General features: G+C 38.4%; 1 protein-coding gene across 6 annotated transcripts in view; it reads left to right on the forward strand.

The window, feature by feature from the left end:
• The window catches only part of sdk1a (sidekick cell adhesion molecule 1a), a 344,319-nt gene that overhangs the window by 197,565 nt on the left and 122,870 nt on the right, over nt 1-23,884 (forward strand). For all 6 annotated transcript variants that reach the window (XM_084434485.1, XM_084434486.1, XM_084434487.1 and 3 more), the window contains exon 5: nt 6,215-6,348. In XM_084434485.1, the coding sequence (XP_084290611.1) occupies nt 6,215-6,348 (134 nt within the window). The remainder of the gene's footprint in view (nt 1-6,214; nt 6,349-23,884) is intronic.

A 23,884-nucleotide genomic window follows, 5' to 3' on the forward strand; every position in this document is an offset into this window, starting at 1 on the left:
AGTTTCCACCATGAAACAAAAACACATTCATGTAAAACATCGCTTAAAGACAGATTTTGTAAGCGTGAATGTGTTTCTGCCAAAAACATTCAAGCTTTGCGTCTTAAACCGTCTCTGTTACACATGCTGGTTCAGAAATATGACCTATATCTCAATATAACCCACACTCGTGTTGCTTTAACAGCAGGGTTTTGGTGTAGATTCGATTCACCATAAGATTTGTTTAATTGTCATGAATGCCAATAACTCACTACAGGTTTGAGTGCCATTCAGAAATAAATTGATTGATAGAATTCCATTCAAATTCCAACTCAAGAACTGAAATAGAGCGCATTTGACAATTCTAAATTTCGCCCAACTCTAGTGCACTGGACCAGCAGGGACGGTTGAATTTGGGTTCTGAAAGGCCATTAGTCATGGTTCTCGTGGTCATGGGGTTGAACTGGGCTGAGGGACGGATGAGGCCAGCGGGCTTATCTTCAGTTGTATATCTCAGCCTAAAATGGCCAGCACATTCATCACAGGGAGGAGACTGCAGAGGACTGCTACTTTTAATGGATATTAAGAAAGCAGACTTTAGAACTGTGGCCTGGATATTTTCTTGCAGAGAGATTTTCTGCTGTCATTGCATTCACAGCATTGATCATCTGAGCTCCAGCGCAGCTCCACCGTGTTTGTATGAAAGAGCCTCAGTGTGCTGTGATACATAACAATGCAGGAGAGAGAGGAGAACAGACCATCAATGGGCTTCTGGTCTTGTCTCTTCATGTCTCATCTCTTGTCTTCTCATCTCGGTCTCATCTCATCTATCTCATCCCCTCCATCATGCCTCATCTCTTCTCATTTCTTCCTGTCTCTTCTCATTTCCTCTTCTCATCTACTCTTGTTTTGACCACTCTGTTTTCTTTTCCCGTCTTGTCTTCACGTCTCCTCAATATTACTTATCACCTTTTCCTCTCCTCTCCTCTCCTTCATCCCAATCTTCTCCCCACCTCCTTTTTCTCTATTTTTCTCTTTATGTTTTTGCTTGTTTCTTCATTTTTTCATTTCATCTTGTCTCTTCTTTTCACACCTTGTATCGTTTAAACTTGTCTTCTCCTCACATCTCTATTCTAGTCTTGTTCATTGTCTATTTATATTTTCACACTGAACTATTTCTGTAAGAGTTGGTAGGCAGCACAATCAGGCCTCGACAATAAGGACTGCCCGTGGCCAGCGTGAAAGATGCTTGGGACAGTTGACGAAACTGTCACGGTCTCGATTGGACCAGTGCTGCATCGTCATGAATGTTTATCATTTGCACTTGTTTTTAAGCTTTGTCAATTTAAACATTAAAGGTGCAGTCAGTAAGAATGGAAACTAGTGGTCGAAATAGGTACTGCAGTCCAATTCAAAAGGAGATCGTCATTTCTCCTGCCACCTGCTCCTCAGACTGAACGGCACTCACACTGCAGTCTCTGCAGTATCACAGGCCAAGACTAAAACAAACATTCTAGCCTGGAAACACACATTTCAAAGTAAAATAACTGGCTGTAGAAGTGTTTTTCAGAGAAACGAGTATGTGAACTTATCATGTTTCCTCAATATATGCAAACATTTTATGGTATTTTTATGCTTTAGTAGAGGAAAAAAGTTACATACAGCACATTTAAAGCACAAAAAGATGTGAAAGATAACTCATTTCAGTACTCACGTGCTGTGAGAATTTTTGTGTGTACACACATCCGAAGTGCGCACACAGACAGCACATTATATCAAAACACCCTTCTTGGAGAGTATCCTAGTAAACATATTCGATTATGTCTTAAGTGAATGTAAACATTTGAGAAAGAAAATGCATGTATATCTGTATATATAGTCTTAAGGTGATAGCAACCTAATATTAATGCAGCTGTCTGTGTTTTTTATCTTAATCAAACATCAAAAGACAAAGAAATGACTCACAGCTCTTGACTGGATTACTTTTGTAACTTTAATGCAGTCTTATTTTATATTTGATGTACATTGTTCAATTTCTATACCTGAAAAACCACCCACCTGAAAAGCACTGATTTCACTGGTATCTAAATTTTGGTGTTATAACCTAATTTATTACAAATACAAGGTTGCATGGGCCAAAACAAATGAAAACAATTATTTTATTTATTACTTTTTTTGTTGCTGTGGGGCTCGTGAACATTTTGGCGGGGCAAGTAAAAATTTTAACCACTGGCCCAATCGGGCCAGTAGAAGAAAAAAAAAAAAACGTAGCCTTCAGCCCCAGGAGGGCAGGGATAGAAAGTATTTTCTGTTCTGTTGAGCTGTGAGGGGTCTGGTTAAAGGGACATTGAGATTTGGGGATGTTCTCTCTTATAGTTTGGGTTAAAGTCCATAGAGAACACACAGGGAGGTCTGGGCTTCTGGTTCAGCAGCTTCAAGAGAGGCTGTGCTTTATCTGTACTTTGTATGCTTTTCTGAGACACCCGTGTCTCCATTCGCAGCATGATGTGGGGAAAGGCTTGACTCATGTCTGCAGACCACCTTAGGCATTTGAGCCTGAAACAAGAAAATTGCCATGACCTGATTTCATTCACTTTGAGCATTTATTTATTTGATCCGGGGGCTGAATGGGAAAAGCAGACAGTGTCACTCTCTATGGCCTCCTACATGGCCCTGAAGCTACTTTCCTAAGTTATTTTACTGTTTATAGTCTCACATAAACAGACACTTGTACTTGTCTTTTTACCCAGACCCACAGCATATTTCCTGGCACGATTGTTTCGCTTCATTTTTTACTTTCAGATAGACTTTGATCTCTTCTTTTGCATCACTTAGAGGCAAACACCACACAGACAACATATTCCATGATTCCAACATAATTCCGGGTCACAATGCCTCAGGGCAGCGATGCTTCTGTCTCTCTGCTTGCTCCCTTGGCGTCAATGCGGTAAGCTTTTCTGTCCTCAGATGTGGGTGGGAGAAAGTTTTCCGAGGCCTGAGAGCATCATAAATCAAAACGTAACGTCAGATCCACACAGCTGGGCTCCCAGGAACTAGGAGCACAATATGAGTTGCTGACATTTTAATTACTTTGTCATACATCTCAGACTGGTAAGCCTATTTTGAGGGTTTAATTTATGGCAGTAAATGAAAACAAATATTCTCTAAACTATATTTCTGAAAGCCTGTTCTTGCCATGTTGATTAATGGTAATATCTCTCTAGTTGCCTGTCCAGTGCCTGAGAGAATTAGGTTCTGGACCCTTACCGGCATGTACACACTGCTTAACATTTCAGATGCTAGCGAATGTGTGCGCAGCCACGTTCCACTGACATGGCAGGTAAAAAATATGAAAAAAATCTCCAGAAAGTAATTCGTCTTCAATTATGCCAATGACTTTTTCCCCCCCAAGAAAAGCCATTTTCCCTTCAGTTTTCAAAACAGAGATGATAAAAAGTGATTTTCAGAGCGTATTTCAGCAAATTGATCTTTAGATTTGATTGTTTTGTATTGGAAATGGCTGGCCGGTTAAATGGTTGCTTTTTAGCCTGGCAGGCGTGCAGCCTTTTCCCAACAAATCGAAATGGTCGTCCTTTTTGAATATTTAGATTACCTGTGGCTCCCGGCACCTTTTCTAAGTGGATTAACATTTCACGTGGCTCCCAACCTGCATCTTAATATGTTGTGGGCTGATATCAAAGAGTCCTCAGGGATCAGAAACAAGCATTCCCATTATCTTTCCTGCTGTGCTTTGTTTACCAAACCACAAGCAAGGGCCATTCATCTAGACAATTGTAATGGAATCCAAACTAGCAGGACTGATCATAAAATCACTTTATACACAGGTCGCATCGATTCCGCTCGCAGCATAACCCAGGTAAGCGCTCAGCCCCCGCTCTCTCGCATTTTACAAACCTCCTCTGGCAGCATAACGCAGGATCACACTTGCTGCTAGTAGGCCCTTAAATCATCATGAAGGTGAGCTGTTTATGTACACATCAGTTTGGAGCCTCAGATGCTTGCCAAGCCATTTCAGTCTATGCATATTTAATAATTAAAAGTCCATCAAGGCGGGCCGCTCTGACCTTTTAAAGCCGCCACTGACATCTGTGAAGGGTGCCTTTATTTCCCAGATGCAGCCCAGCCCGGATCCGCAGCCAGGTGTCAGGGTGCAGACAGCGATGTAATGCATCCTCATCAGCGGCCGCCAATCTCCATCCCTCGCGAACCCCCTCCCCACCCAAGCATCCGAGGACTTTTGATGGATCTCTTTATGCTAATCTGCACTTAATCATGAAACAGCAAAAATAGAATCAAGCTGAAACAAAGCTCACTCTAATTACACGTCAATATTGTTCGCCGCGGAAGCGAAGACAGCTCTCTTGTTCCTACTTCTGCTGTATTTATTTATTAATTTATTTGTCTACTTGCAAACGTCTCTGAGACTTGAAGATCTTTTGTAGGGATCTGTCTTGGAAATAGGTAATGACTGTGGCGCTTGTACTCACGGCGTGTAGGAAGACGCTACAGGTCCCGCGGAGCTGAAAAACTAATCATAAGTTTCAAAGCATCCCCGAGTCGTGCTCAGCCTCTCAAGGGCTTCTTCGCGGTGGTCACGCCTGAACAGAAAATCTCTTAGACAGCAGTGATGTGTAATTGAGGATGTCATCAATTAATCAAAAAACGAGGGAGGGGAAAGACTATGCATGATGAGTAGGAGTCAGGGCTGGAGATATGCAATCCATGCCTGCTTTCATCTGCGGAAATAAAAAGAAAACAATTCCATCCTGCCTACGTGGAGTCGTGGATTATCAAAGCGCCATGTTCTCCATGGCTCAGCACCAGTTTGAGATGGTAATTTTGCCTTAAAGAGGCACAGAGAAACTGGCACCTGAATTAATTGACAGTGATACACATCTGCCACTAAGTGTCTTTCCTGCAAACTTTGAATTGATGGATGAAGTGTGACGAGTTCTAATTAATCATTAGCACAATAGCAGCAGCTCTGATATCAGTCCACAACTGCCTGAATCAGATAAACCCTTCTTAAAGGTGTACTTCACTCAAAAATGAACATTTTGCCACCATTTACTCACCCTCATGATATTCTCAGCCTGTATGACTTTCTTTTTTTTTCTGTTGAACACTATATTTAAAAGAAAATGCTAGTTGTTTTTCCATACAATTACTGAGGCAAGGAGGGCAAGAAGCCATCCAAGTATCGTAAAAGACCAAAATTGATGTTGTAATTTACTAAAACATTTCCTCTCCAGTGAGATCTTTACCACTGTGACGAACTTGAGAATTGAATCAGTCTGATTTGTTTATTGAACAAATATTCCTGTTTTTGTGAAATGGATCAAATGATTGGTTCTTTAAAAAGAGGCAAATCAAAAGATTATGGGCCCTATCTTGCACCCAGCGCAATTGACTTTGTACACCGACGCATGTATCCGACGCACCGACGCTCTGATTGGTTTATTTCACGTTACGCCCAAACCACCCCTATGAATAATGAAGCTACTTCAGACCAACCCCTTTTAGATATGCGCCGGGCGCAAGAGTCATTTATCCCGCCGGGAAAATAGCAACAGCGCCCAAGACCCGCCCACAAAGTTACTTGCGCTTTGCGCTTGACACTTGCGTTTCAGATCGTTAAAATAGGGCCCTATGTGTTTTCTCATGGGATGACCCTTCAGAAATCATTCTTAAATGGTGGTGCTCAAGAAACATTTTTATTTTTTATTTTATTTTTTGTGATACGCCATTTGAACTATTTTTATAATACCGTTATGAGACTTCTATGCTCATTTGTGTCCTTTTTCAGTGAACTGTTCCTTTTCACTTTTTCCAGTGTTTCCCAAGTCTGGGTCTCAACAAACAGCTTCCTCACTTAGATACTAGCCTGGAGGTTTATTATCACCAACAGCAGTATTTCTGTCTGTAATGACCCTTACCACTCATTGATTCTCAGCTTGTGTCAGAATGAGGGATCAGGTACATTGAAAACGCTCAGGGCTCCATGAAATTCCTCCACGCCAGACGTGTCCCAGTCAAACCCATGGCGCAATGAGTTCATGGCAAAGCTAGTTTTATGTAACCCAATATACATCAGTTAAGCACTAATTATAATGCTGTCACTCTATTGCGATAGTGGAATTTGTTAGTGTACCAGACTAATTGTCAATAATGGTTTAACATAGCTGTATTTCATTCGCTTTGTTACTCTCCACAGAGCCATAACATTGGAGAACCAGCTAGTGGTGCTTGCCACCGCTGCGGCGGACGCCGGGAGGTACTACGTCCAAGCTGTTAATGAGAAGAATGGAGAAAACAAGACAAGCCCATCCATCTACCTGAATGTGGCAGGTAAGTTGAGGGGTGATGCATTTCACTAGATCATTTCTATTACCCTGCAGCTAATGTCACATGGCCAGTCATTGATGCAGCCGAGACAGAACTATCGACCAGACGTGGGAATTATGGCTTTCTGTTGGTCCTCTCCCTCTTTCGTTTTTGCCCACGTGTTGTAGGCACAGCTAGTTTCAGAAGCATTTGCAGGCCGGCATGCAGATGCAAGGTACCTGTAATTCCCATTCCCTCAGGGGGCCATTTAATGTGGTGCATTCATCAGAGAGGAAGGCCATCCATGGAATGACACAGAGAATCTGTTTGTTCTAGTGACACACTTGGATTTGCTAGCTGAACGTTGTTTGCTTGCTGTTGTCGTAGCTGCTTTGGCAGGTGCTACTGAGCATCGCCTGCTTTCACAATGCTAATGCACACATCCCATTCATGCATATACAGCCACTGACAGCCCGTTAGAGGCGGCAAAAGATGCTGAGCCTTCTCAAAAATGTATTCAATATGAAAGTTGCAACTGAATTGATACAATTTATTGTAGTTTTAATTAGTGAACCTACTAATGTGCATTACTCAGATTTGGTGCTGTTTTTTATCATGCTGACGGCATACAGGCTCTTCTCGTTAGTTCAGACCAATCAAAATAAATGTTCCACTGACACTGTCATTTGGTTCTATCCAAAAAGTGGTCAAAAAGATCAAAGGAAGTAGAAATTAAATTAGCCTGCAGTAGAAATAGCCAGTCATTATCAGAGTACCCTTTCAAACCAATTAGCTTTTCACTATTGCTTCAGTACGTCATTAAGCCTGCTTGTGGTTAATGCAACAGGTGAAGGTGTTTTTTTTTTTTGGCCAATTTAATAAGTTCTCAACCAAATGAAAGACTGACCTACAAGGCCAGATATAAATGTTTCATAATGAAGGAGCAGGGGCTAGAGGTAGATTGAGTCCATTCAAGATACACTACCGTTCAAATGTCCGGGGTTAGTACATTTTAGAAAAGTTATGCTCATCAAGGCTGCATTTATTTGATCAAAAACACAGTAAAAACTGTAATATTGTTAAATAATATTACAGTTTAAATTAAACATTTTAATTTATGTGTTTATTCCTTGGATGTCAAAGCTGAATTTCCAGCATCATTACTCCAGTCTTCAGTGTCACATGATCCTTTAGAAATCAGTCTAATATGCTGATTTGCTGCTCAAGAAACATTTCTGAAACACTTTGCAATACGGGTGCACTAATATGTATGAACTCATGCACAGATAATCATGAGTTAATGTATGACTCATGAAGAAATAAACTATTCATAATGATTACTGCATCAGCAACTAATAAGGAGTCTACCGTTACCAAATCCATATTTTTCAGGATTCTTTGATGTATAGAGAACACAGAATTTTTATTTGAAATAGAAATCTTTTGTAACATTCTAAACGTCTTTACTGTCACTTTTGATCAATTTAATGCATGCTTTAAAAAAACATCTTACTGGCCCCAAACTTTTTAATGGTAGTGTATGTGATTTGTTTCCTATAATGACAACTGTTGGTTTGATGATGTTACTGTATATGTTACCTGTCTTGTGTGTGGACTTTTAGGTTATTTCCTGTTTGGTGCCCCATTTCATAGTCAGTTTGTAGTCCCGAGGTGACGGATGAGAGCTGGATCCAAATGCAGTGTGTTTAATAAATCAAGATAAAGGTACAAAATAAACTAAAAAAACCAAGGAACAGAACTGAGGATACCTCCATACATGGACAAGGCCTGAAAATAAACACAGGAAACACTGGGGTTTAAATATACACACCTGGGAAAAATTTGAGAACAATCTACAATAGACTACAAAATGGGGCATCAAACAGGAAATAACTTAAAAGACCACACACAAGATAGGTAACATATAACAGGTGAAAGGAAAAATTTGAGTGCAGATGAGGGATATAATCGGCGTCCCAATTCGGAGGCTGCATCATTCGAAGGCCGATTGAGTCACCGCGACGAAGGCTGTCCCATTTTGCAGCCTCTAAATGGGTCCTTCATATCACGTGAAATTAAGTATTCAACAGATGTTCACTGCCTTGCCTACCCCCGATTTCAATGTGCGCCAACAGGATTACAACTTACTCAAATATCTAATGATATAAATGTAAAAAAAAAAAAAAAAAAATGTTGACTTAGCTATATCTTTCTAAAATGCACTTATATATAGTTTATACTCTTTATCATGTACAGAAATGGACCATAGGGAACAGATTTAGACAGTTTGTGAACACTGGTTTAATATAACTTTCAAAACAGTCCAGTCCAGTCACTCATCAACAGCAGCTGTCACAGTTGTTAGTCGACAAGTACAGTCCTCCGTAGGCTAGACCATCCCATTTAACAATGCTCAGTCCGACCTTCGCGGCCTTCACAGTCTGAGTACTTCGAAGGATGCAGCCTTTGAATTGGGACACAGCCATGGACTCTCTCATATCAAGAAGAGCTCATCTGCAGTGTTGGGGAAAGTTACTAATAAAAGTAATGCATTACAGTATTGCGTTACTCCCCCAAAAAAGTAAGTAATTGCGTTACTTAGTTACTTTTTATTGCGTTACTTTTTCTCACCTAGGCTGGGCTTGCTTGTTTTTTTTTTTAATAACATCAAAAAGAGTTCTAGTTTTGGCAAATGTTAAGGCCCTTTCACACCAAAAGTGAAATGAATAAGCCTCAGGCTGAAGTAAATGCATATTTACGTCTGAACAGTAGAGGGCACAGCTCAAACAAACCTTTCAGCTGTTCTGCCATTCTGGATTAAAGAACAATAGGATACAGGAGAAGGAATTTCTAAATCTAATCTAAAGTAATATTTGTTTATTAGTATGGTTGAATTAGATAATTGAAGGTCAGCTGGTTAATAAAGTGAGATTAAATACATAAAATATATTTGTGTAATTTAATATAGTTAATTATAAAAGTTTTGTGTAAAATTCTAAGATTGCATTTTACTGTTTTTATTCATTTTGAGGAATATTGGATGTTTTCGTGCAAGTGAGATGAGTAAATGCATGTTCACATTATATTTACACAGCAGACACAACACCTCCTCACTTTATTTCTCTCAAAATACATGGCGACAGGAGAGCTGTCAGTCAATAAATGTGAAAAAAGTAACTAGCGTTACTTATTTGAAAAAGTAACTTAGACATTTTGTTGTAAATTGAAAAAGTAATGCGTTACTTTGCTAGTTACTTGAAAAAAGTAATCTGATTACGAAACTCAAGTTACTTGTAATAAGTTACCTTCAACAGTGCTCATCTGTTAATGTGATCATAATCATCCAATTCAAAACTTATTTGGGGATGCAAAATATTTTAGTACCATATCCAGTGTGGGAGATTATCGGCCAAAACATTTTTTTTATCGGTATCCAATGACATTGGATATAAATATAGAACAATAATGGATATTTAATTTTGCTCATTTCCCCAAAATTTGTTCACATTTTTACACTTAGACTTTATCTTATGCTTACTTTAAATTTATCTTTAAAAACAATAATTCAATAACACTTTTAAATGCCATTTTTAGCAAATCTCAAAATGCATTCATACTGTACATTATGATCTTGTGATGCGTAAATACATGTGTAGCATTTAAAATGACTGATTTTAGTTTTAGTGTTTATTTAAAATTTATTTAGCATGGGATTTTAATATCAACCATTGATTGGTTAGTGACCATAAGATAACAAAATAATTATCAGCTTATTGGTGACGTCCAGAATTTTAATGTTGGTGCATCTGTAAACCTAGTAAAATCTTTGGTTGTGGCAGTGATTCCCTCACAAGCTGTGGTGGATTACGTCATTGACCTTAGGGAAATGGCAGCGAGCTAGAATTTAATGTGAGATGAAGGAACATTGAACTAGCATTATTTTTTCAAAACCAGATGAAACCAACTTGATGATTTGAAGAGTGTAAATGAGCAGAAGGCTGGAGGCCGCTAATAAAGAGAGACTGGCGCTGAGTTTCTATACCAACTGCAGAGTTAATAATTCAATTGAATTATGAGTTTTAATATCCTGATGAATGGAGTGCATTTAAAATAGCTTCAGTAAAAGCCTTTAGCGTGGTTCTCTCTTCATTTGCTCTTCAACAGCTTCGGTTTGCAGATTATCACATCAGATGATTGGTGTTGAATTTGTGAATGCGGTACAGATAACATACAATTGCGTTGATCATAATGAGCTTGTATCAGTGTGTATAGCTCTGTCACAGCCAGGGATTTGTTATGTTGGGATGATATATATAAAAAAAAATTCGCTGTCGAAATTAAGCAGTTAATTAATTTCCCCATTGAAGTGCTAATTCCTCTGATATTTGAGGAACAATAGTGCCGAGCCCAGATGAAGGGGCCTATCATCATGTGACTGCACTGTGGCATTTATGCCGAAAGTCTCATTCTACACATAGCGTTCTCAGGAAGTAAACAATGAACGACAGAGACGAGGAAATAAAGAGTATCCATTGGGGAGCGCCCTCCCCCCTCACTCCCTCCGAAACCCTTTTTAGTTACACTTACATACGGCAGATGAAAGCTCCTACTGCCCTTAATGTGCGTTAAGTACAATTCAAATGTCAAGACTGCCCTTGTGGCATTTCCTGCTTTTCAAAAATTACACAGCATTCACCTCAGAGCTGCACGGCAAGTGCTATGAACGGAGCAAAGAAAAATAACCTTTCTGAAGAACCATGACCTTAGTCTTATTGCAATTGGCTGTACTAGCTTGCTAAGACAACCGTCAAATCTCTAACCCTCCATATGAGCAATAGTAACACTAATAAAGAGGGATTGAGATTTGAACACACCACTGATGCTAAGTAGTAAATGTAATATGTCCTTTACCGTTTATGCTGCATTCATGACCTCAAACCATGTTGCTTGTTGAGGGAGTGATGTGCTTTTACTTTTTTAAGTGATTAAGCAATTTGTTCTTTGTAGACGATAAAACGGGCAAAGAAATCCCATAGATTATTTACAGTAAGCAATATGCACAGAGGCCAGAGGTGGGGTGGTGAAAATTCTCTCATTATTTACTCACCCTCAAGTTGTTCCAAACCTGTATGAGTTTCATTCTTCTGTTGAACACTTAAGATATTTGGAAGAATGTTGCCAACCAAACTCTTGATTGATGGTAGCCATTGGCTTCCATAGTATTTTTTTCCTAACTTGAAGGGTGAGTAAATGATGAAAGAATTTTCATTTTTTGGGGGGAATTATCACTTTCAGGCCACTTGGTTCACACCAAGAACGAAAACTATAATGGTAATTATATAAGCATCCATATCAAGCAAAGTCAAAGTTTTCAGTTTTGTCGTCTGCCACTTGTTAAACTTGTTAAAGTCGGATGGATTCTGATTGTCAACTGACGGTCAATGTTTTTATTGTTCATCAGCTGGAAAAATTCTGAAAGTGATTCCAACAATATCGTTCCTCTGTGTCGTTATTGTTTTATCTGTCGTCCATGGTGTGAACGGGCCTTTAAGCCAGTAAGCAAACACCCCAAACAGCCACATAGCAACACATTTGCAACCCACACAAAATGGCGGCTATTTTGAGAGTTCATTCTTTGCTTTATTGTTCATATTCTATTCAGAGGCATTTTTCTCCCTCATTGGATGGCACAAGAAACTGAGAACAATTGCAGAAGAGTCCCTTACGATTGTGATCATCCATCCAATCATAAATGAATTATTTTGCACCACAGTGAAAAGCTTTATTCAGATGTGACATGGATTCCATTTGGTGGTCTCCCTCAGGCTCGATGGTGTCGCACTTTCATTATCCCTCACACCTGGCTTTAGAAAGGTCAGCCTTGTTGAAAAAGCCACCTCGGAGCATGTGATCAAGGCTGATTAATTGATAATACTCAAGAGTGTGGGAGTATCAAGAGCGGGGTGTGATTTCAAAGGGTCGCCAGTGGCATGTGTGGAGAGCTGAGAGAGAGAAAAATATTGAAGGGTACCTTTACACGACAACGATATGCTTAAAACTGAGTTTTTCCTTTGAGTTTTTCGCGTACAGATGACACCATTGTCAAAACGATCCCCATTCACATGGATCCGCAAAAACGACTAAAAACACTGTATTCTGATGCCCGGCCATTAGATGGTGATGAAACACTATAGACTGAACATGTAATACGCATGTGCATGGCGTCATTGTCTTCAGGGATTCTCATTTTTGTTGTTTACACAGAGACCGTTTTGAAAATGTTGCACTTTGAAACCTGTTTTCAAAAGTTTGCGTTTTCAGGCAGCAACTGCGGAAACGATTTACGTTTTTAGTTGAAACCTGTGTCGTGTAAACAGCCCCTTACTGATGCATTTTGATTCTTCTCAAAAGATTCTGGATCATCATCCACAAAGATTCATACGAATTATCAGTAATTTAGGTTATTTGTTAAACCTTTTTTTGGTTAAGTGTGCCAGATCAAATGTATTTCATTATGGCTAATATGCTGAATCTTTTCACAGATGCACTGAGAATGATTTAGGAATTGCATTGTGACTCTCTAAAACGAATCAAATCTTGAAGGGCTTAACGATTCTTACACCTGCCCTTTAGCAGTGGCTGAATTTATTGGACCATATTGTGTTATAAACGTGTGGACGTGGTTCCTCTGTAACAGATGATTTATCTGCATGCGGTCTGCCTGTCGTTCTCCCAGGCAAAGGCAGCATTTTAACTCTCACAGCAGCTTGATTTATTCGAAAGGAAATAGGCTTCGACTAACCAGCTCAGTCATTATTTGCCGTTACTAATGATCTCATTTGGAGGCAACCGTGTGCTTGGTTCTGTTTCATTTCTCCTGGCTGAAATAATAATCCACCATTTTAAAACAGAGCTGGCACTTCTGCAGAGATGTGTCCATTGTGTGATGTTTCAGTGTGGTTAAATGAAATTGAGTCTCACCATCGAGATATACATTTCTACAGGTGGCTTTCCAGGTTTGCTTTAATAGAACTTGGCAAACTCGTGCTCTGCATTCATAAAAATACATCACACAGTAATGTAATAACTAGACAGCAACATTGTTGCCCTTATTTTGACCAAATTTTGAGGCATAATCACATAAACAATGCACTGTGTTGTTTTCAAGTAAAGTATCCTTAAAACAAGACAAACTTACTTGAACAATATTTTTCAATTGAATGTACATTGTTTTAAGGATGTAAGATATTTGTATATATTCTGGAAAACTAGACAAGAATACAGAGTAAGAAATTGCTATTTATTAGAAATATGCAATTAGGTATTGTCTCATTTAACACAGAACATTATAAAAAAAAATTACCTATAATTTGTTTGTATGCTAATTAAATTGTTTTGTTATCTTAGCAACATACTAACATCAAACTCTTCTACACAAGCGGAGCTCTATCTGTGTGATGCACATCACTCTGCATTAGTTTCTGCCTACGTAGACCATTTCACATCAGTCACTTATGAGGGTTCATGATGTTTAAGATGCTGCTGTTTAAGGCAGCTGTTTATGTAGGCAGTGAACTGCAGGCGAGCTCATATTACAGTCTGAAGACCAACACAGAAAGCTGTGGTAGGTTTATATATATTTTTTTACTGTATTTTTATTTTTTTCTCCTCTTCCTATGGATTTCATTTTGAGAGTGAAGATGCTTTGCCTTCTGACTTGAACAGCGCTGCTCTGTTATGTGAGCAGATATTAAATTCATAGTGGACACAGGGAATCTAGGTGTAGTGGTCTGCTCAGATATCCCATGGGTCCCTGAAAATGCCTTTCAAGAAAATCTTACTGTGTTTTAAGCCTAGCTGCCTTTTCATCATTTTGGATTTGTGAAAATAAGAGAAAGCCAAGGCGGGAAAATCAATCGCGGTTTCATTCTCAAAATGTCTGTTTGTGCACAAGCATTCTCAAAGCTGTACTTTAGCTGTCCTTTGCATCATCAAATCAGTCCCCATAAAGATATGCCAGTGTAGTTTGCAGTAGATTACCTATTAGAGACATAGAAGATTTAAATTGTAGAACTAGGATCTATCTATCTATCTCAGTCAAAATTTCTGAATTGAATCGGAATTTTAAAGGAATTCTTGATTCAATTCTGAATGACACACAACCCCAGTATGCATATTGTGCGTAATATATATATATATATATATATATATATATATATAAAATACACAACTTTCTTTCTTTCTTTCTTTCTTTCTTTCTTTCTTTCTTTCTTTCTTTCTTTCTTTCTTTCTTTCTTTCTTTCTTTCTTTCTTTCTTTCTTTCTTTCTTTCTTTCTTTCTTTCTTTTCTTTTACGCTGCCCCTGATGTAAAATAACAGGTCACCTGTGAGCCTGAAAAGAACAGCTCTGTGAAAAAAAAGTGCTCCCTTCAGGCCAGCAGAATATAATAACATTTCAACAGTGTTTTGAATGAGCAGCTACCGTTGCTGCAGGGACACATTTATGCCAAGCTCAGTCAGAGCTATGTGATAAACACTTCCACCTGCAGCTATCATTTGCAAGTCAGGTTCCTGCGCAGTTCCCATCCTGCAAGGGAGCCGAGGCCTTGGGTGAACACTAACTGAAGAATCGACAGATATCGACGCGACTCAAAGTTTGACAGGAACAGCAGGACCATCAGGGGAGGACACAGGATTGAATGCAGAATGTTCTGAGAACGGCGTCGTTAAGATTTAATGAACAACTCCATAAATTTTTATCATACCCTTCGTGCTGGCAGATTACATTCAAACAAAAGCTGCTTTCCGGTGCCGTAAGCTGGCCCAAGAGACTAAATATGATTAAAGCCGAGCCTCCTTCCCCACGTTATCTACTCTTCTTTTTTTTGCGCTTATTGTTATTATCGCCTTCATCCCTCCAGAATATCCTCTCCGCACACCTCCCACCCCACTCTCACCGTCTGATTTCCTTGAGGAATTTCAAATTAGCTCCGCCGCTCCAATGTGGGTTTCATCCCTGACACTCAGCACCTTGTTTAATTGGCTATATCTTAAACAAATAGGTCCCCTGGGAGATCGTGTTTAGTTTCTAATATCTTAGATTTGATAACTTGTCACCTGTAATTTGAGGCGAGATTGATAGGAGGCGACAGCGGGTGCTTTGAGGCGCTCTGATGGACCGGCTGCTGGAAAAATCTGCCGTTTCTCCTCATTAGCGTGTGAAAGACGCACCGGGGTTTGGTGCTCGCAACAACTCTTGATGGAGAAATAATAAGATGCCTGTCAGATTTTCAGATAGTAGATGTTTATAGGTTTGGCGGCACTTAACCTTTTAAGATGATAACACACTCGATTATGGGAGGCAAATCACAACAGTCTTATCTGTCAAACGTTGGCCCCTCTTTGTGTTCTTGACAAGATTTGCCCAATGTCATTGTTATTTTTGATAGTTTGCCTGAAGTAATGGGGGATGAAAAATCAAAAGAAGAGAAGACTGCATTAGAAATGCCCCACAGGGCCCATGCAGCCTCAATTTCCTCTTCGATTACAGCATCGTCTGGACTTAATGTGCTACCAAAAAAATGAACAGGCTCACCACTTCAAAGTTGGAGAGAGGACAACATTATCAGCATCCTAAACATAGTCTTTTTGCTAATAGCATTTTCAGCAAGCCAGATGTATCTTTATGAGATGGACATTAGAGTGCTTTTAATGATGATGCGGGATTTAAAGGGATAGTTCACCAAAATAAGTTAAGCTTGCTATATTTTATGGGCCTTAAGGGCAGTAGTGTTAGTGAGTATGCATTGGTTGTACAATATTTAAAAAAAAAGTATAAAAAAGTGAACTACATAGGTTGTAGAATTACATATTGTCTCTTAGAGTTCAGACAACACTTCAAAATAGTCTAAATAAAACCCATATACTGTAGGTAATAGGGAGTGATTTTTGAGAAGATCAGACATCCTACGTTTAATATACTTGGATAAGCGAATACAGCATACATTCCTGTCTCTTATTAGACAGAAATCTTAGTTTAACACTTTTTGTATATACTAATCAGTAATGAATTTATCGCAATATTTGCAATTTTGTATTTCACATTTTCCCATTAAAGCCTAGAAATCTTTTCATTTGCATAAAATTATTTTGATTCTCTCTCTCTCTCTCTCTCTCTCTCTCTCTCTGTCTGTCTTCTCTCTCTCTCTCTCTCTCTCTCTCTCTCTCTCTCTCTCTCTCTCTCTCTCTCGCTCTGTCTGTCTCTCTCTCTCTCTCTCTCTCTCTCTCTCTCTCTCTCTCTCTCGCTTTTAATTTCTCTAATAAGTAACTTTTGTAGTTTTGCAGTTATAATTAATAGCTTACCAACCATGTGGTTGCAGTAATTACCAGTTGGAAAACCATTCCATTGTTTTGTAATTGCACCATCATTAGCAACCACAGTTTTGTGTCTCCTAGTTTTCGGCCCCAGGAAACAGACTAAGGTTCTGTTTAACAGCAAGACGTAGTCATAGACATGCATCGCTTTAATATAATTGTGTTTTAAATAGAACTTTAAACTCACAAGCGGATATGCACAGCAGAGCGAGCAGCGTCGCATGTTTGTGAGTGCGTGCATTTGAATACAATCCAACACAACGCACCGTATGTGTCACTGGCGAGCAGAAAAATAATAACAATACTAATACAATTTTCTTCCTGCATTCAAATAGGAATGAGAGTAAACATGTTTATATTAACAGCTGCATATACTTGACAAGGATGACAAGCTGTGCCCGAAAATTCAGATACTGAGCAGTTTTTTTTCCCCCTGCCAGCATTGGAAATATCAGGTGTATTTTGGGAAAATAAGCAAAGGAGACATCACTTCTAAATATGAGCCGCTTCCACCATTTCAGCTAGCAGGTCTGTCCTCGGGTATCAGCGTGACAGCATGTGTTTCCGCTAGTATTCATGGTAGCACAGCTTTATGGTCAGCGTGAGTTAGTCAAGTCACTCTCTTGTCAGCTTGTCAGTCACATTTGCTGAAGTATCACTGGAAGTAGGTCATAGAAGTACAGTGGTTCAGTCTGTTTACAGGAAAGTCTGCGTGTTTTGTTTCCTGCACCCCAACAAACACTGCATGTAAATGAGCGTGTTCATGGCGGGCCGATGCATCTGAGATATCTCCTTTATGAAACTCCAGCGTGGCGCGATTGTGATGTAAAAATAAACAGCCACCTCTTTTTGCACGAATCACACTGCGTTCAGGGCCCTCTCCCGGCTTTCATTGTAGCAGTGCAGAGCCTCAAAGTGTCGCTGCAATCATTTTTGTATATCCACAGTAGCATTCTATTTCATGGATTGCAAACAGATGGCAGAGGCATTGAAGTGGAGTGTTTGCATATGCAAAGAGCATCATTCTAACATCACAATGGAACTGGGAGGATTATATATATACGGATATATATATATATATATATATACTCCCTTCCGTATATACGTGTGTGTGTGTGTGTGTGTGTGTGTGTTTGTGTGTTGTTCAGGCGGCATTCAGATGGCTTATTCTGTGTCTGAAAGATGCGCCTGGAAGCAATGATAACAAACTTTTCATTCTCAAAAAAAAGAGCAGTAATGCGGTTCCCCGGTAATAACTTTTTTAGTGCCGTCTAACCTCTTTATGCCAGTATTTGCAAAAAGTCTGCCTTGGTGATATACGGAGGAGAACACAATGAACACAATCTCATTTCATTGTGGACAATATTATTTGTGTTGTGGTTGTAATATCAAATCCTAGAAGATTGGGCAGCGTTTTAAAGGGATAGTTTGGAATTCTGTGAAAATAAGAATTCTGTCATCATTTACTCACCTGCATGTCGTTTGAAACCTGATTGACATTATTTCTTCTGTGAAACACAAAATGAGATGAGTAGAAAAACTATTAAACTATCAAGCTTCAAGAATGTAGGCCTAATATAAAAGAAGGTCAGAATAGTACCATAACAGTAGTTCCTATGACTTGAGCACTATATTTTGAGTCATCCAAAGCCGTTTGATAGATTTTGTGAGGAAAAAACTGAAATGTAAGTTTGATTTTCTCTGAAAATCTTCCCAATGACCTTAGCTCTCAGATTTCATGCAATTTTTTCAATGTATAGTTATGTCTATATATCAAATATGTGCATGAGTTTTGAGAGATGCGGCAAAGAAGAAATATTTTAATTGAATAGTGCCTTAAAGGGATAGTTAACCCAAAAATGAAAGCTCTGTCATCATTTATTTACCCTCATGCCATTTCAAAACTGTTTGACATTCTTTCTTCTGCAGAACATAAAATAATATATATTTTGAATATTGGTAACCAAAAAAGTTTTACCTTCAGGTAATCATTTGGACTTCTATTGTACAAACAAAAAACTCAGAGACTTTTGTGTTTCACTGAGAAAGAATGTCATATAGGGAGACAGACATTTTTGGGTGAACTCTCCTTTTAAATTGATTTATTTTTCTTTACACAAAGCTATCATATGGCTTCAGAGCAGTTGGATTATTTGACAACTCTTATGCTCTTACTCTTATACAACTCCCTGCTTTTTGTCATTTTTGGATGTTGGTACTGAAGCGCCTGATCACTGTTTACTTTCATTGCATGGAAAACAGCACTTGGACATTCTGCTAAACATCTCTTCTTGTGTTTCACAAAAGAAAGTAAGTCATACCGGTTTGATATTATTGACAGAATTGTCATTTTGGGTGGGATGATCCTTTAATGCAGTTTGTTGTCTTGTGTAAAAAGCGCTCTGATCTTGTGTCATAGTGCAATAACTTCACACACTCTTACTGACTGGCCAGTGTGGCCAAAACTCCTTGGCAAACAGAGGCATAATAGGCGGTCAGAGAATCACTCTGCACCTCTCTTTTATGTTTTCCATTGTGTATTCTTAAGATGATGCTTATCATTCTTCATTCTGTCCATCTATATGACTTACCTCTGAAGCAAATTGCCGAAAGCCATTTTGTGATGCTGTCTGAACAATGGATGTTAATGCTGTGACTATAAATGAGCACTTACTGAAATGCTGTTGGCATTTGCCATTGCATTTCAACCCAAGGCCAAAGGAATCATAAAAATATATGGAGAGGGTATCTAGAGCCACTGATGACTCCGAGGTCCTGGAACGACTGCCAGATTGGACTGGCATTTTGTGACAGCTCAAATATGCTAATTGAGGTGGGTCATTTTTCACACATTTGTTGAGCTTGGAGCGTTTAGGCTGTTGTAATATTAGTGCAGGACGAGGCTACACAGCACCATTAGTACAATTAAAGCGCAATTAGCTTCAGCATGAGAATGAGGGTGTTCGCTTGCTCATTTAAAAGACGTAGAGGGCGTTTGGGAGGATTACAACAACCCTGTCATGGTCTTCATGCCAAGAATGATTTATGTCTGAGGAAAACTCATCCTTATATGAAAAGAAGGTTATGGGGGAATTATGCAGAGATAATTAAAACCAGTCTTGAAGTCATTTAGAGGAAATTTCACTTTGATATATGAAAACCATGGTACTAACTGTTTGATGACCATACTCATATACAATGCTGGGAAAGCTACTGTAAACATTAAAAACGATAGGTCATCCAAATTTTTTAATTATGTCATCATTTACTCACCCTCATGTCATTAAAAACTACAGTTGGGTATTGTTAGGTTTTTTTTTTTGTTTGATACTAAATCGATACTTTTAATACGGTACCAGTGCCTAAACGGTGCCTGGACCGATACTTTTATTTTTTTTTTAAGCCACAAAACGACGGTGGATGACATTAAAAAACGGCTTTTTTAATGAAAACAGGGATTAAAGTTCTCCGTCGCTACGACGGATTTCCGTTAATTGCAGCAAGTCTATGACGGATTTCCGTCATTGCGGGTTCCAGTCTGTCCTTAAAGTCTTAAATTCACTTTTCATAATTTTAAGGCCGTAAATAGGCTTTCATTTCTCAAATAGTGTAATAAATATCTTAATTTTAGTTTGAATAGGTCTTAAATTAAGGAAAGACGAGGTGTATTCACCCTGCTGAGGGGGATGTGATCAAAGCCTGGAGTGGAGCAAAAGCACGTTCCTCTCTCCACTCTAAGCACTCTGTAATCACTTCGCTCATAGTCCACTCCGGGTTTTCAATTACCGCTCACGGAAAGTGCATGTCAGGCTACAGCTGAGCGCTGAGGTAGAACTATATTTCAGTGACACACTTATAATGCAGGTAGGGCTGGGCGATATCGATATAAAAAATATATCGATATATTTTTTTAAATGCGATATGGAATTAGACCATAATAATAATTCAATAATTCATAATTCAAATTTGCGCTGTGATCCTTGCTCCCCGCGCCTCCGCTCCTCCTTTTCCACACTGCGTGCGTGTTTAGAGCATGTTATGTTATGAGAGGCGAATCATGACTACTTCAGAAAACCCAGCACAATAGGAACTACCAGGCAGGCAGTGACATAAGTGTACGCTGAAATAAAGTTTTTCACCTCAGAAAAACGGACTTTCTTGTCCTGTCAGCCGTTATCCTGTTCTCGTAGCGCACACTCAATTGCACGCGCAAATTCAGCGGCGCGCGCTGTATTGCTTCACTGATCAAGTGCAAAAGAAACTACGAGCATGCAACGCCGTTACGTTGTAAATTACACGAAATAAAAGTAATGCAGGTATGATTCTCATTCTATTCACCAGTTTCCATGTTTCATTAACAGTTATTGTTAATATTGTGTATTCACCATGGTAACTGTCGTTTCCATATAACCCCAAAATGCCACTATTTTTCTTTGTGTTATTTTTTATATTTTTAAATGACTGTAGTGGCTCATACCAACATTGTATTAACAAAAACTAGTTTGGGACTGCTATTTAATAGCTTTAGCCTAGGCCTAATGTTTACAGTGCTATGCATAAGTTTAGACACCCATACTAAAGTTGACTAAAAAGAGGAATAAAAAATCATCTTTTGGAAACTGAACTTAATGCCTTAATTTGAAAAATTAGGAAAAATCCAACCTTAAAGGACACCAATTTTCTTTGTGAATAAATAATGTATCGTAAATAAATAAATGTTCTTCCTTAAAATACAGGGTGCATAAGTTTGGACACCCCTATGTTAAATTCCCATAGAGGCAGGCAGATTTTTATTTTTAAAGGCCAGTTACTTCATGGATCCAGGATACTATGCATCCTGATAAAGTTCCCTTGGCCTTTGGAATTAAAATAGCCCCACATCATCACATAGCCTTCACCATACCTAGAGATTGGCATGGTTTTATTTCAGTTAGCCTAATAGCTGGTTTGATTTGCATTGAGAGATGATCTTATGGAAAGTATCTCTAGGTATGGTGAATGCTATGTGATGATGTGGGGCTATTTTAATTCCAAAGGCCAAGGGAACTTTATCAGGATTCATAGTATCCTAAAAAATAAATAAAATAAATACTTAAAAATAAAAATCTGCCTGCCTTTATGGGAATTTAACATAGGGGTGTCCAAACTTATGCACCCTGTATTTTAAGGAAGAACATTTATTTATTTACGATACATTATTCATTCACAAAGAAAATTGGTGTCCTTTAAGGTTGGATTTTTCCTAATTTTTCAAATTAAGGCATTAAAGGTATAGCGGAGGATCTTTTTACTTCCGGGTGGATACCCTATACTATTGGTCCTCCTAATTGTCAATCATTCTGGTGAATCAATCAAACTTTTCAAAAAGTGGAGAGGGCGGGACTTATCTAAAATTCGGAAAGATCCTCCGCTATACCTTTAAGTTCAATTTCCAAAAGATGATTTTTTATTCCTCTTTTTAGTCAACTTTAGCATGGGTGTCTAAACTTATGCATAGCACTGTATTTATTAGTACTAGTCTTTACTATTAGTCATATTCTTACAATTTATGTTAAGTAAAGGGGAAAAGTAACTTACTTGTGTGTTAACAAATTTTGTGTAAACGTGTTATAATTTGCATATATATATATATATGCAAATTATTAATTATATTAGTATGTTCCATGCCTGGTTTTCATAGATTAAAATATAGCTTTTAAAATACGCCCACTGGCAATATTAAAGCGGTTTAAAACGTCTCCCCTTAAAACGCTATTGGTCTCGACTATTTAAAAAGTTAAAGGAATATGACTTGGCCTAAAAAAAAAATTTCAGTCAGAAGAATTTTTTTCACTTTAATCCCTGTGAAAACAATTATTTAAATTGAACAATATATTAAAAGTTATATAAATATAAAAAATAATAATAATATAAGTAAATACAAAACACAAAAAAATTACATAATAAATTCACACCGAATAAATTCAAAAACCTAAGCCACCCAACCCAACTACAATAATTTAACACTAAATAACAGTTACAGTACTACTAACTGGCATTAGTAGAGGAATGCAAGCAACCGCAATTATTATTTTTTTGTACGTGTTTTAAATGTTAAATAAGTTAATAATGATAAAAAGACTGTGTTTATCATGGTGATTTGTAGAGGCTCTGTGGATTTGCACTTAACAATCCTAAACAGACAGTAAATGAGAGAGAGATCAACTTAGCGCTTGCGATTACCTGCGTCTGTCCTTCAGCTCAAGTCATATATTTTATGGGGGGAAAAAATAAGTTTGCCATGTCCAAGGAAAGCGAAATCTTTGTCGTATCATCCTTTTAACGTTTAAGGGTATTTCCCATGAATGGTGTAAGCGCTGGTCAATGCATTAAATCAATGCCATTGATCTCTATGAAGTGCAGTTTCAGCATTGCCCATGCGACGCATTGCTGCTCAGCCGAACCTTGTAAAGTGGCGCTCAAAGTTATAATAATTTCAACACCTTGTTTCATTACATCCATCTTTGAATTAATCTGTGTTTTTGAACGTTTTAGTTAAATGAACGGTTTAATGATTCATTCAGACAGTCCCTTGCCGCTATCTCGACAGCTCGAAATGAGGCACCGAAATATGCGCTCTGATTCGGTTCGGTATATTTTGGCACCGGGTTTCGGTACCCAACCCTATTCCAAACGCATAAGACTTCCATGAAACCTGAGAGATTTCTGTCCCTCCATTGTAAGTCCATTACACCAAAGCTTTCATGAAGAGAAACATAAAAGAAATCCATATGAATCAAGCTGTAAATCCAAGTCTTCTGAAGAGAAATTATTACTTTATATTTTATATACAGATTTAATTTGGGCTTTTATTCATATATAAAAATTGCTCAACACACAAACTGTACACATCAAGTATTGTAATGGAATCTCAAAAATGCTTGCTTAACGCACAAGAACAAACAAGCTAGTTTGATGATTACAATATTCAATTCAGATTTCTACGACATATTAAAAGCATCAACGTTGTTAGTTACAAGTAATTTTGCTACTACATTTCAACTACCAGTCATTAGAGTATTAGTAGACCGTCTGCTTAATATCTGTTAACACTTTATTTTGATGCTCCACAACAGACATTCTACTGACTATAAGTAACTTTCAAGTGCGTCAGCTTGTTCCTCTAACCCGCACCCTTACTTAACCCT

This window comes from Rutilus rutilus (genome assembly GCF_951802725.1).
Source record: "Rutilus rutilus genome assembly, chromosome: 1".
NCBI lineage: Eukaryota > Metazoa > Chordata > Actinopteri > Cypriniformes > Leuciscidae > Rutilus > Rutilus rutilus.